The sequence below is a fragment of the Planococcus citri genome, chromosome 4 (genome assembly GCF_950023065.1).
Source record: "Planococcus citri chromosome 4, ihPlaCitr1.1, whole genome shotgun sequence".
Lineage (NCBI taxonomy): Eukaryota > Metazoa > Arthropoda > Insecta > Hemiptera > Pseudococcidae > Planococcus > Planococcus citri.
This window is the reverse complement of record NC_088680.1, coordinates 591,108-605,055: the sequence shown is the minus strand read 5'-3', so window position 1 is coordinate 605,055 and position 13,948 is coordinate 591,108. Positions and strand designations below refer to the sequence as shown.

Sequence of the window (13,948 nt, the reverse complement as noted above, 5' to 3'; positions counted from 1 at the left end):
CAAAATTGTTGAAAAGTCCTAGTTTTAATACAAAAATTGTCGAAAAGTCTCACTCTTTTTCAATAAAATCGGATTCTATTTTTTTTTAAATTGTTAAGAAATCGTACTTACTTAATGTTTATAAAAAAAGAGGCGTTTTTTTCAAAGTTGCCCATAAAAATTACTATTTTTATGTCGACATTGTCAGGATAGTCTCGATTTTTGACAAAATTGTTCAAAAGTTGTAACTGTAACTCTTCTGTGTGATGAGTTGTGGTTGGTTAATCTACTGTGTTATTTTGTTGCTATAGGTTTGCAATTGGGGACTGGAAAATCAGCTAATGGGACGATGCGTCAGTTGTGTGGGTAAATTGGGTCTGATATCGAGATGTTCGACTGCAGCCAATACTCCAGGTTCGATGAATTTCAATCCTTGGTCCAACGACGATTCTAAACTATGTACGTATTTGTATACCTAAGTACCTATACATTCATATTCTGTTGCGTCATCGATCGATATAATTTTTATTATTACGAGTATTTCGCATGCTACATACTTGTACATATTTAGACGGAATGCGAGAAGAAGAGCTAGCCGACGAATTAAACTGCCGATGTAACACGTCGTACGCTGCGTCCGTGTCGCATAAAAGCAAATACAGCGATCGATCATCGAGCGGCGGACGTACCGAATACTCGGAAGACCATTCGTGTTGTTCGCATTCGCACTCGTCCATGGAAAATATATCGAAAAACTCGACTTGCCTGGCACCTCACTCTTCTCCGCCGCCCAAGAATTTCGCATTTTCCAACGCCACACTTCCGTGCAAGTGAGTAACTGAGTACCTATAGTAAATGGCCGGAGTATTTCGGAAATCTGCACCATGTACGCAATACGCATTCATTTGACGTTTTTTTTTTTTGTTGTAGCGCTCCTAGACGTCCACCAAAGCCGCAAAAGTACCGAAATTTGGTGCCTCACGAAAAGAAGATTAATAAAGCCCCGATGCCTTTGCCAAATGATGTCGATAATGATGAGAATGTCAAGCCTCAAACGTGCAAAGATCACGATTACGATTACGATTCGCCTCCGAAGAATCAGAATGAAATTACTCATAATTTATGTAAAGTAAGTGCGCATTCTAAAGATCTCTCTGTAATTTCACCGAGTTACCTGGTAATGTACATAACTCGATAAGTAACCGTTTTATTTGTTCTCAATTTTCAGCAAAATACGTGTCCAAATGCTAGTCAATTTTACGATACGCCTAGAAATATTAAACGAGCTGTCAACGAGTCGTATTCGAATTACGATGTACCTCCTTCGGTCATTCATCACGTATACGACGATTGCTTATGTGCTGCTAAAACGAGGTACGTATGTCTTTGTCTATTATTGACAAATATTTTTTGCGTTGAACGAAGAATGACAATCGCGTTTATAAAAAATTTAATTGACTCGTTGAGCACTTCTCAAAAAAAGTTCAACCAACGAATATTTTCAAGTTTTTTAAACAGTTTTTCCAATTATTATTATTATTATTATTATTTTAAATTACAAATAATTTATCATGAACTCGGCATTAAAGGAAATGAAATTTTGGCTAAATAAATGAGCTTTGCCAAAAACGAAAGAATTACCGTGTAAATCATCAAAATTATTTAAAAATTGATAAAATACGAGCTAAAATTGTAAAAAAAATACGTTCAACATCGTTGAAATTTATTAAAATTGTATAATTATGACGTACTTTCAAAAATATTGTAAAATTTGAAGAAATTACGTTTTAAAAAAAACTCAAAAGTTACAAAATCATTGAAATTTACTGCAAAATTGTTAAAAGTACGAAAAAGTTGAACGGAGTGTTGCAAAAATCGGTTTTGAATTTTTTAAAAATGTAGTAGCTCTAAAAATAATTTAAAATTTGAAAATTTGAAAAAAAAAATCAGCAAAAAATATCTCAAAAAATGACAATAACGCTCGAAAATTCCGGAAAATTGAAGCAGAATTACGAAAAGTATAATAAAAAATATTAAAATAGCATCTAAATCGATAAAATGTTTGCCAAAATGATAAAAAAACGAAATAATCGATGAGAGCGCTGCAAAAATTATTCTTAAATTTGTTTAACTGTTTGAAAAATCGTTGAAAACGATCAACGCTTGATAAAAAATTGTAGAAAAGTAGAAAAAATTTCTCTAAGAATGCATAAATTCCGTGAAAATAAATTGAAAATTGAAATATTCCAGAACATGGTAGGAAATTGAAGCAGTTTTTTTTTAAACCATCATTAAAACAATCAAAATTACATTATCTAGGTAACCTGATTATTATCTATGAAAAAATTGACCAAATTAATGCAAAAATAGCTTGATACATGTAGTTTTAAAATGGCACAAAAACAGCTATACATATTACATTATTACATTACATATACGTATGTATATAAAGTTGACTAAAACAAGTGCTTAAGGTACAATATTGCAAAATTAAAAACAAAATTCTACTGAAAAAATTTTAAATATGAAAATAATTGCTCGAAAATTCAAAAAATTTGAGACAATATTTTAAATCCTTCAAATTTACCATACAAATTGATAAAAATGCTGTGAAATTGTAAAAAAAAAAAAAAAAATGATAAAAAATGAAAAATACGCGAAAACCCCGGAAAGTTGTGACAAAATAACATAAAGTATTACAAGAAACTAAAAAGTTTCATTGAAATCAGTAAAATTGGAATGAAATTGATTAAATACTTGACAAAAAAAAAAAAAATGTGACAGAATTTTTCTAAAATTTTTATAAGTGTTGAAATTTTGAGAACGCTGTTGGAAAATGACTAAAAGTTTGCAAAAAGTTCAAAAAATTAATGCAAAATTATAAGTTGCATAAAAACTATTAAAATGGCTTTAAGGTCGTTGAAATTTTGTCCTAAAATTCATGAAAACATAAAAAAATCGAACTGACTGTCCGTGAAAATTGTTTTTAAATTTGTTTAATATAATAATGGTAATGAACCACCACTACACAAATTGCTGTACAATTTTTAAAAAACACTGAAAATGAGCAAAACATCGCAAATTTTCTTTTAAATTTGAACAAGTGTCATCGAAGCAGCTGAATATGACTTGAAAGTGTGCGAAACATTGCAAAATTCGAGGGAAGGCTTGCAAGAGTACCTGAAATAACGAAAAAATTACTGAAAATTAAGAAGACATTGATTAATGATATCAAAATTAAACTAAATTTTGCAAAAATTTCTCAAGTTGAATAAAACTTGAGAATTTACGCAAATTTTACTGAAGATTACAAAAAAAAAAAAAAAAAAAAAAAAAAAGGTAAAATTTCAGCGAAATCAGACAAATTTTTACATAAATTATCGTAAAGCTTCGCTTAAAAAATAGCATAAAAATGATCCAAAACACTATAAATTCTGCGATATAATTGATATTTTTATTTATGAATAAGGAAACCGCAGTGTAAATAATTTTTTTTTAAACCCGTGGGGACAGATTCTTTGAAAAACCATGTAAAGGGTGAAGCCTTCGTTAATTCTACATGTAGTAATTATTTCCTTTTTATTGGTATTTTGCAGATTGTCGATGCTAGGCGATGATGGGAGCTTTCACGACAAATGTTTATGCGGTGAACTTCTGAGATGTCCACCCGTTTGGTTTCAATTACCAGTTCATCATTATCAATGTAAAAATCATTGGCCTAACGTGAGTATAAAAATCTACTGTTCCTATGTATTACCAGTAATTGAGGAAATAGATCGTCTACCGGTTGATTAACACGTCTTTTTGTTTTATGTGCAGGTTAAACCGGGAGAAAAAATCGGATCGATGGGCGCGAACAATGCTCCAGTTTACGCTCAAGTCGACTTGTCGAAAAAGCTGAAAAATAGACTTACCAAAGAAGCGGCAGCAGCAGCTGCCGGAGTGGCAGTCGTGCCGCCCCATAATTGTGAAAACGGCGCCGGAGACGACAACAGTTGCTACGAAAGTATTCGCTTCGACGGCGAAGCGGTGAATTACGACAGATTAGCCAACTTGAATTACATGAATTTAGAATTCACCAACTCGTTCAGATACTACGAAAACGTTGGCGAATTGATGAAAAATACGACCAACGATTCGAGTCGCATCGAAAGTCTCAACATAGATTTGCCGGCGAATTCGTCGTCGACAGTCGGAGCGTGTTGCCGAACAGATGCGTGCCGCCGATGCGAACAGTCGCGCGTCTCCTCTGGTCGCCCGAGAAACGCCGCCGTCGAGCGTACCGCCGCGGCGCTCGAGACCAATTTCGAAAACTACGTTCCGATGTCGCCGCTCAAATCGGCGGCTGCTAGACATTTGGCGGCAGCGGATGTTAGTGGTGGTGGTGGCCAAAACCTGGCGGTTGAGACATTATCGTTGGATCGACGAATCGCTTCGGGTAAAGTAACTCCGATGATGATGATGATGAAGATGATGATGATGATCACCACCACTACGACAACGACTACGTACGCGGCGGTCGCAACCGCAACAGCCGCGACCGCTAACAGTACGACGACGACTACTACGACCGCATCGACGACTGCTTCTTCGGCTGCGGCTATCGCTATTGCGGCGACGACGGCGTCGCCGGCATCGGCATCTAATGAAAAATACTCGACGCTAAAAGCGACCGGCGTTAGCGCGTTGAACGGAGGCAGAACCGGCGCTATTATGGACGCTCGTAAACGGAGCAATTCGCTAGAATGCAGCTCGCCGAGCGACGGTCCGAGTTGCAGACACGCGCACGCGCCGCCGGCCAACGTTTCGTTGGGTGACTCGGATTCAGGTCTCGAAAGCGATAAACCGAGTCAAGAGAACGACGACACGGTCGACAATCTCAGACGACGAAAAGGTAACCAATTGCTAGGTCTGAGACGATTCGCCAGTAACGGTTACAAGGCGGCCAACGCCAATCGAGACTCGTCCAGTTCCAACGATTCGGGATTTTCCAGCGCCTCGTTCAAGTACTCGGATTTCGAAATGCCTCTCACTACGGCCACGTCTGCCGAAAGGCATCATTCGTTCAATCAGCACTGTCGCAAGAACGGATGCACCGTACCTCGAAGATCCAAATCCTCCGATCCGTTGAGAGATTTAACGTTTCATTTTCACAAGGACGTCGCTTCGGCTGCCAAATCGTCTTCGGCAGAGGCCGAGTTGCCGTTATGTTTGAATAGACGAGATCGCTGTAAAGGTCAGTGTCCTCTTACCACCTGAGCTGCGTGAAGGTTCACTTTTTGGCTCATTTTTTTTCGAGCAGCGAGTAACTGATTGCTGCGGATGGTTTTGTTTTGCTTTTTTTCAGATTGCCCGAGTCCGGCCGATACCACCATATCTACTCCGTACGTGGATTGTCGAAGTACCAGCAGCGGAACTTCCGATATGAGCGATTATATCGAAACGCTATCGCTTTCTTCGCACAGTTCGGCCGACGTACATTCTAGCGAAGCTGTCAAGTACGTGTATTCTTCTATTTTTATTGTCGCCAGCGCGCCCTCGAGTATAGTCGTAGTTTTTCAATGTTGTTGTTTGTTTTTTTTTTCATTGTAGGTTGCACCAGTCGGTTGTAACGACCCTGAAGCCGAGGTCCGGAGTCGAATACCAAAAAATCGACAGATCCTCATTGCTCAATGCCCAGTCCAATGTTAATCCGTGATCATTGTAGCTTTTGGTGAGTAGAAATACGAGTATAACTGCCTACATAGTTAACTATCTGTGAATTTAGACTTTTTCTTTTACTAAGCGCTGTTGAAAAGAAAAATTAGCAATCCAATCCAACCAAATTCAACATGGATGTGTTTTTTGCGCCGAAAGTCTGTCCAAAATTTTGTTAATCTTGATTCGCATTACGTTGATTTATTGAGAAAATTAGGTACCGATGATTCGGTAATTTTTAAAAGATCACCGACAACTATTGATGAAAGTACCGGTTATTTAGTAATTTTTGTGAAATTACCGGTAACGTAGTTTGTAATTGAAACTACTTTTGTGCTAGGTACTGATAATGAGATAATTAAAAGTTTATTGAAAGTGTAAAGTTTGCCCCCCTCCCCCAAAAGAAGAAGAAAGAAAAAGGGGAACCAGGTCGGCTTCTCAGCGGGTGGTTGAAAAATAAATCACGTAGCGAGGGTTATAAATTGTAAAATAGATGATGAAAAAGATAAGGATTCGGAATTTGTTTTGAAAACTTCACAGCAGGTGGTTGAGAAATAAAATCACGTATCTAGTAGGCGATAACAAATACGAAATTTGAAAATAAAAGAATTTGGAAATGATCCGAAATCTCACAGCAGGTGGTTATAAAATGAATCACGTAGCTGATTCAAGATAAGGAATTTCACATGTGCCACTGTGTAGTCCTACTAACTAACTTCAGCACCTGCAGAAACATACAAATTTTCATACCAGCTGCCTGTTATACCACACCCTAAATTTTTATTGGTAGAAATGTCTTCCCTCTTTTCGAGGGGAGGGGCTAAAATTTCTAAATAAAATCGGGGTGTGAATTTGGTCTGGGTAAAGAGTTGGCAGTTTGATTTTGATATTTGTGTAGAGAGGTTGTTGTGTTAGTATTGTGTATGCTTTCTATATTCTCATATAGACAGTGCCTTTGTGTAAAGTTTTATTCAGATCAGATAAGGTAATAATTCAAGATATTCTTTTCTTATTTTTGACATATATTTTTTGGTAAATTACTGCTAAATTTTTAGTTGGTTGCAGTTGTCAAATAAATTTTAGGTAAATTACCGCTCATTTGAGTCATTACAAATTTTTGATAATTCTTGGTACTTTTTAGAGTTTGGTAAATTACTGGTACTTTTTACCCAAACTTCCATGTTCGTTAAATTACTGGTAAAGTTTTTAGTTGGTCACCAGTAATTAAATTACGTAACGGTAATTTTGAGTACATTTTTGAGTAATTTTTGGTCAATTACCAGCTCGTATTGTTAAATTGTTGTAATTTTATTTTTGATAAATTACGAGTTTATTCTGTTAGATTATTGGTAATTTCGGGTAAATTTTTGTAAATTATGGGTATAGGTGATCTTATGTAAATAATGATACATTACAGGTTATCTCTGGTAAATTTTGGTGGAGTCTGGTAAATATTAATAAATTACAAGTATGGGTACTATCTGGTAAATTTTGGTAAATAATGGGTAATTTCTGGTAAATTATAGGTTATTTTTGTTCAATTTCAGGTAATATTTGGTAAATTACTGGTATTGGTAATTTTTGGTAAATTACAGGGTGTTATTTTTTGGTAAAATATGGGTAATTTTTGATAAATTACGGATACACCTATCTGGTAAATTTACATTATTGATACAGGTAATCTTTGGTGAATGATGGTAAATTTTGGGTGATTTCTGGTAAATTTTAATAAATTATTAGTATGGGTAATCTCTGGTAAAAAAAGGTAAATTTTGGGTAATTTCTAGTAAATTTTGATAAATTGTTGGTTTGGCCAGTATGGGTAATCCTTGGTAAGTAATAGTAAATTTTGGGTAATCTCTGGTAAAAAAAGGTAAATTTTGGGTAATTTCTAGTAAATTTTGATAAATTGTTGGTTTGGCCAGTATGGGTAATCCTTGGTAAGTAATAGTAAATTTTGGGTAATCTTCTGGTAAATAATGGTATGTTTGGTAAATTTTGGTAAATTATGGGAAAAAGGATAATCTTGTCTACATAATGGTAAATTCTGGGTATTTTACTAATTTTTGATGAAATTTAGGTGAATTTTGGTAAATTATTGGTATGGGTAATATCTGGCAAATAATTGTAAATTTTGGCTAATCTCTGGTAAATTTTGGGTGAAATTTAGTAAATTACCTATTAATATGGGTACAAGTATGGGTAATCTCCGGTAAAAAAATTAAAAAAAGTAAATTTTGGGTAATTTCTCGTAATTTTTGGTAAATTATTAGTGTGGGTAATTTTTGGTAAGCAATGGTAAATTTTGGGTAATCTCTGGTAAATAATGGTATATCTGGTAATTTTTGGTAAATTATGAGGAATAGGGTAATCTCTGGTAAATAATGGTTAATTTTGGGTAATTTCTCGTAATTTTTGGTAAGTTATTGGTGTGGGTGATATATGGTAAATAATTGTAAGTAAACTTTGGGTAATCTGTGGTAAATAATGGTAAATTTTGGATAAACGTTAGTAAATTATTAGTATGAGTAATCTCTGGTAAAGAATGGTGAATTTTAAGTAATTTTTCATAATTTTTGGTAAATTATTGGTGTGGGTAAATGGGTAATCTTTGGTAAGTAATGGTAAATTTTGGGTAATCTCTGGTAAATATGTAAATAATCGTAAATTTTGGGTAATTTCTCGTAATTTTTGGTAAATTATTGTTGTGGGTAATCTTTGGTAAGTAATGCTAAATTTTGGGTAATCTCTGGTAGGTATATTTGGTAAATTTTGGTAAATTATGGGGAAAAGGGTAATCGTCTACATAATGGTAAATTCTGGGTAATTTATCTACTAACTTTTGATGAATTTCAGGCGAATTTTGGTAAATTATTGGTATAGTTAATTTCTGGCAAATAATGGTAAATTTTGTCCAATCTCTGATTAATAATGGTAAATTTTGGGTAAATTTTAGTAAATTATTAATACGGGTAATCTCTGGTAAAAAGTGATGAATTTTGGGTAATTTCTAGTAATTTTTGGTAAATTATTGGTGTGGGTAATACATATATGGTAAGGTAAGTAATGGTAAATTTTGGGTAAATTTTAGTAATCTATTAGTAATCTCTGGTAAAAAATGGTCAATTTTGGGTAATTTCTCGTAATTTTTGGTAAATTATTGGTATGGGTAATCTTTGGTAAGTAATGGTAAATTTTGGGTAATCTCTGGCAAATGAAGTAAAATTCTGTGTAATTTATGAAAAATTTCTGGTGAATTTTGGTAAATTATTGGTATGGGAAATCTCTGGTGAATAATGGTAAATTTTGGGTATTTTTTGGTAAATTACAGATAATATCTGGTAAATTTTAGTAAATCATGGGTATCGATAATCTCTGGTAAGTAATGGTGAATTATGGGTAAATTACAAGTTAGGGTCTCTGGTACATAACGGTAAATTTTGGGTAATTTCTGGTAAATTACAGATATCTGGTAAATTTTGGTAAATCATCAATCATGGGTACTGGTAGATGACAGGTTATTTTTAGTTGCTTTCGGGAAATTTCTGGTAAACTTCAGTAAATTACAATGAGTATTGGTAATCTTTGGTATTAAATGATGGTAAAGTACAGGTAATTTTTGATTTTGGTACATAACGGATAATTTTTTGTAAATTACAAATAACTTGTAAATTACTGGTGACTTTTGATAAACTGCTGGTAATTTGTGGTACTTGTAATATCTTTTTGTTAATTGCTGGTATCAATGTTTTGGAAAACAAAAAAACGCATTGTTTCTCTTTTTAAAATTGTTCAGTGGAATTTTTCTCAATTCAAAAATTTGAAAAAAATGTTAGGGTTTATCGGTAGTATTTAATTATTGATTTGAAGGCGAAAAACATATCCATACATTTACAGCTTTTCTCTTCACTATTTTTTCTAAACTAGTTGTATCTTCAGCCAAAAAATAACTAACGACAACGTTGTTATATTTTTTTGTATTCTTTAATTCACATAAAATGATAAAATGAGTAATTTATGCACTTTTCTTTTCAGTGTTGTTCGGATGAATTGAATTTGGAGGCGTTTCATCGATTTTTGAATCGAAACAGGTCGTTGCCATTTTAATTTTCATGAACCTAATAAGAGAAGTAGGAAGAAAATCGAGTCATCGGAATACGTATTGCTGATCTCATTTTTAACTACATCGAATTCCGCCTTTATTTCGTGTCATATGTTTAATTGTTTATTATTTTATTACCATTGATTATACGTATTTTGTACTGATCTATTATTAATTATTCGTTAAGATGGTACAAATGTAGGTATCCGTTTGCATCTGTCTCATTTATACATTTACATAACGAATAAATAATATTTAAAGTATCTCTGGTACATATCTCAAAATTCTTCATATAAAATCATCCATTGAGGACATGTGGTGCACTGATAAGAGATTTGTCTTGTTGCTTGATTTATTAGGCAAGGTGTGATTTTTTTTTTTGGAATGTAAAGAAAATTCTCTGAAATGAATTTGGTTATTGCAGGGGAAAAAATTGAATAGAAATAAACAGCTTTCATGGCGGTATCATTCAACACAACAATAAAAGGGTATACTTACCTATTGTTTGTTTGGTTATCCACTTTATTAAGGGTAGCAGCAGGTGTTCTGGTTCCTTTAGATTTTATTGCACTTAATTGTTTGGGCTATTATCAGTCAAGGGTAGGAGCAGGTGTTGTACTTCCTTTGTGAAACTTGCATTTGTAAACTACTTTCATGGCGGTATCATCCGACCACAACAACAAAACTTACAAAAGGATGTATGTAACTATGTATTTACCTATTGTTTGTATGGTTATCCATTTTATTGAGAGTAGCAGCAGGTGTTCGTTCAGGTTCCTTTAGATTTTATTGCACTTATTGTTTGGGGGTGGAAGCAGGTGTTTTACTTGCTTTGTGAAACTGTTGAGCAGATGCAGATAAGAATTAAAGGTGGTGGAATAGTGACGTCATAGATCCTATAAGCGTTGGCTGAGGTTTGGTTTCTGTCAGTTTGCCACCAGCGCTCTTGAAGTAAACATGTGTTGTGTTCGCGTGGTTCAAATTTTTTTAATACTCGTTCGGTTTAGGGTGGGTTAGCGTTCTATCAAGGGTTGATGTTATTCTTATTTGATGTACATACGCGTTCAAGTGTTCTGTGTTTCGTTTTTTGCGGTGTTTGTGAAAAATGCAAATGTGCCTGTGTCCCGATGGGTAAGTGAATAATTGAACATTACCTATTATTTAGATATTAGATAGATAATACCTGTGTAGTTTCACTGTAAAGGTTGCTTTTCAAAATTTATGCATTCCGATTCAAGTTTTTAGTGATTTTAAAAAATGAGGCGTTAGATGGAAAAGGGGCCCGATTGGCAAGAGCTGTTGAAAATCTGACAATCATTTCTTCGGTCATAACCTCAGTCACATTTTTCAGTTGTGACTACCAAAAAAAATCAACCAATCACAAAACAAAAAATCAAATATGGCTACTTCCATTTTTGGACTAGTCAGATCACCAGTCATACCACCAGTCATTTTTTTCTTTTCTGACAACCATTTTGAAAAAAACGTGTAAAAGTGGTTAATTAATTATTCAAATGAACTTTTTACAAGCTGTGGACTTACATAAATGATAAATCAGTACTTTTAGATGAAATATCCGCTATTCTGATCTCAATAACTCGTATATTTCCCTAATTAATTACAGTAGTCATATCCTCAGTCAGAACCCCAGTCACATTAGTTCCGTTTCGTCGTCAGATTTATTCTGATAGTCATATCCCAAAATCTGACGACCTCTTTTGCCAATCGGGGGCCTTCATTATTATTTTTTTTTACTGATTTTTACAATATGTTCAAATGGACTGGAAACTTTTCTCTACAAGGATTGTTTTTCATGTAAGAACACATCACTGAATATGGTGAAATTTATTTTTTTTTAATATGTTCAAAATTGTGAAAATAAAAAATGAATGACAATGCCCCTTCTCCATGGAACTTAAGTACTGAAGTTGTTATATATTTATATTTTTACAATTGGATGGTTTCAATTAATTTTGGTACTTTTCAATATGTAGTGTACCTTCACAGTAATTCTAGTTGAACTGCATGGGCCTCAAAAATTTGCATGTACATATTAATTTAGCCTTTAGGTATCAGAAAACAAATTTTCAGATCAAATTTTGTTTTGGGTTCATATTTGGTACTTGGATAATCTAATTACATTAGAAAAATATTTTTACCTGTTTTTAGTGAGAACACCCGAGTTGCTCCTTGGCATTTGTTTCTAATGTTTTAGAGCTGGTTCTTTAATTTTTAATTTGCTGATTTTTATATTATTTTGTAGATTTTTACCAATTTTGACAGGTATTAGTGTTTTTTTGTGAGTTCTCTTTTTTTAGTTTTTCAATGATTTTCCTGATGTTTCCATTTTTTTTCTCTTTAAATTTTGGCGAAGTATCTCCAGTCTGTTCTGAATTCTCAGTGATTTTTTCTGAACTGAATTTTCAACAGTTTTCCATTTTCATGATTTCCACAATTTTGTATCAAATTTTATCAATTCGTGTTTTTGCCCAAATTTTGGCCCAAGTTTTACTAATTTTTTCTGCTTGAATTGCAAAATTTCCTTTTTTGCAGATTTTTTTCGTGTTTTTGACCGTTTGGAGACTTGATGATTGGTTTTTATTTTGACAATTTCCCCCGAATTTTCATGTTTTTTTTTGGTGCAATACTTTTGTTTATGGGCTTTTTTAAACGATTAAAGTTTGTTCCACCCTATTTCGGTAGACTCCCTCATCTCTGTTTTGAACTTTTGCTATTAAAATTTTAATGACTTTTTGAAAAAAGTGATATACTTACCTTACCTATTGAGATTTTTGTTGTTTTTTGTTATTCTAAAATAAAATAAAATGTAATGTTTTGTTTGGATTAATGTTTTTTGGTCACCTCTTTTCTTTATATTAAAAAAATCTTTTTGGTTACTTTTTCCAGTTTTTTTGTACTTCCAAGGTTTTTTAGGTCGGCGAGTTTATTTCCGTGGTCAGATTTTCCCGACGGTGCTTCCTTCCAATTTAATAGCTCATCTTTTTGTAGCTTATTGTTAGAAATTGTCTATTTTGACGCACATCCCAAAACACCTTTCGCTGCGCAGCAAGCATAAATTGCACCTCTTTTCAAAAAAATTGCTCTTCGAAATCGCGGCGCAGCCCAGTTAAATTTTCGAGCATTGGGGTTTTTTGAGAGTGAGTCTGTTGTCAGATTTTCCCGACGGTGCTTCCTTCTCTTTTAAATAGCTCATATTTTTTTAGCTTACAAATTGCCTATTTTGGCGCAGAAAAGAAGCACTGTCGGGTAAATCTGACACCGGAAATGAACTCACCATCCAAAACACCTCTCAGGCTAAAAATCAACTGAATTGCACCGCAAGTTCGAGTGGTCATTTTTTTTAGCACAAATTGCACTGTTTTTTCAAAAAAATGACCGTTTGAAATTGCGTTGCAATCCAGTTGAGCTTTCAATCATTGGGTTTTTTGAGATAGTCGAGTTCATTTCCGTTGTCAGATTTTCCCGACGACGCTTCCTTCTTTTTGCAACTGATTCATTTTTTAGCTCGAATATAGTGAGCCATTTTGAGTAGAAGGAAGCGCCGGCGGAGAAATCTGACACCGGAAATGAACTCGCCATCCCAAAAAAAAAACCCAATAACCGAAAATTCGGGTCAATTGCGTTTGCGTCGCAATTTCGAGTTGTCATTTTTTCGCACAAATTGCACTCTTTTAAAAAAATGACCTCTCGAAATTGCTGCGCAATCGAATTGAATTTTCGGTTCTTTGGGTTTTTTGAGATGGCGAGTGATTTCCGGTGTCAGATTTCACCGACAGTACTTCTTACATTTCTTTCAATTTTGTAAAGAAAACGGTAAGTGATTAAATTATTATGGCCCCTGAATGGGAGCAGGATCCGTTTCCTGCTCCAACTCCTAGTCGCACGTCCACGTCGTGGGGGCTGGGACCTCGCCGGACTTGAATCACAAGTTCGGCGTGCGTGCTAACGCGACAGGGGGGCGTGATTGACACGCTTGTTTTGGTTCGACATTTTGAAAAATTTTGTTTCGGCGTTGGTATGTGAAAAATAATAAGTTTTGGACTCTAAATTAATCGCGGTTTAGGCGTGTCTTGGTGTACGTTGTCTTCTCTTACACTCGCGTGTGTGAGAAGGCAACGTATCACAAATGTCAGCATTGTGGATGGAGTT

At 34.3% G+C, this 13,948-nt stretch overlaps 1 protein-coding gene across 4 annotated transcripts in view; it reads left to right on the top strand.

The window, feature by feature from the left end:
- The window catches only part of LOC135842242 (uncharacterized), a 154,153-nt gene extending 144,112 nt beyond the window's left edge, over positions 1-10,041 (top strand). For all 4 annotated transcript variants that reach the window (XM_065359597.1, XM_065359596.1, XM_065359598.1 and 1 more), the window contains 9 exons: positions 291-438; positions 551-809; positions 910-1,108; positions 1,208-1,353; positions 3,576-3,702; positions 3,799-5,215; positions 5,327-5,477; positions 5,572-5,692; positions 9,712-10,041. In XM_065359597.1, the coding sequence (XP_065215669.1) occupies positions 291-438; positions 551-809; positions 910-1,108; positions 1,208-1,353; positions 3,576-3,702; positions 3,799-5,215; positions 5,327-5,477; positions 5,572-5,677 (2,553 nt within the window). In that variant the 3' untranslated portion in view covers positions 5,678-5,692; positions 9,712-10,041. The remainder of the gene's footprint in view (positions 1-290; positions 439-550; positions 810-909; positions 1,109-1,207; positions 1,354-3,575; positions 3,703-3,798; positions 5,216-5,326; positions 5,478-5,571; positions 5,693-9,711) is intronic.
- Positions 10,042-13,948: the final 3,907 nt, after the last annotated feature.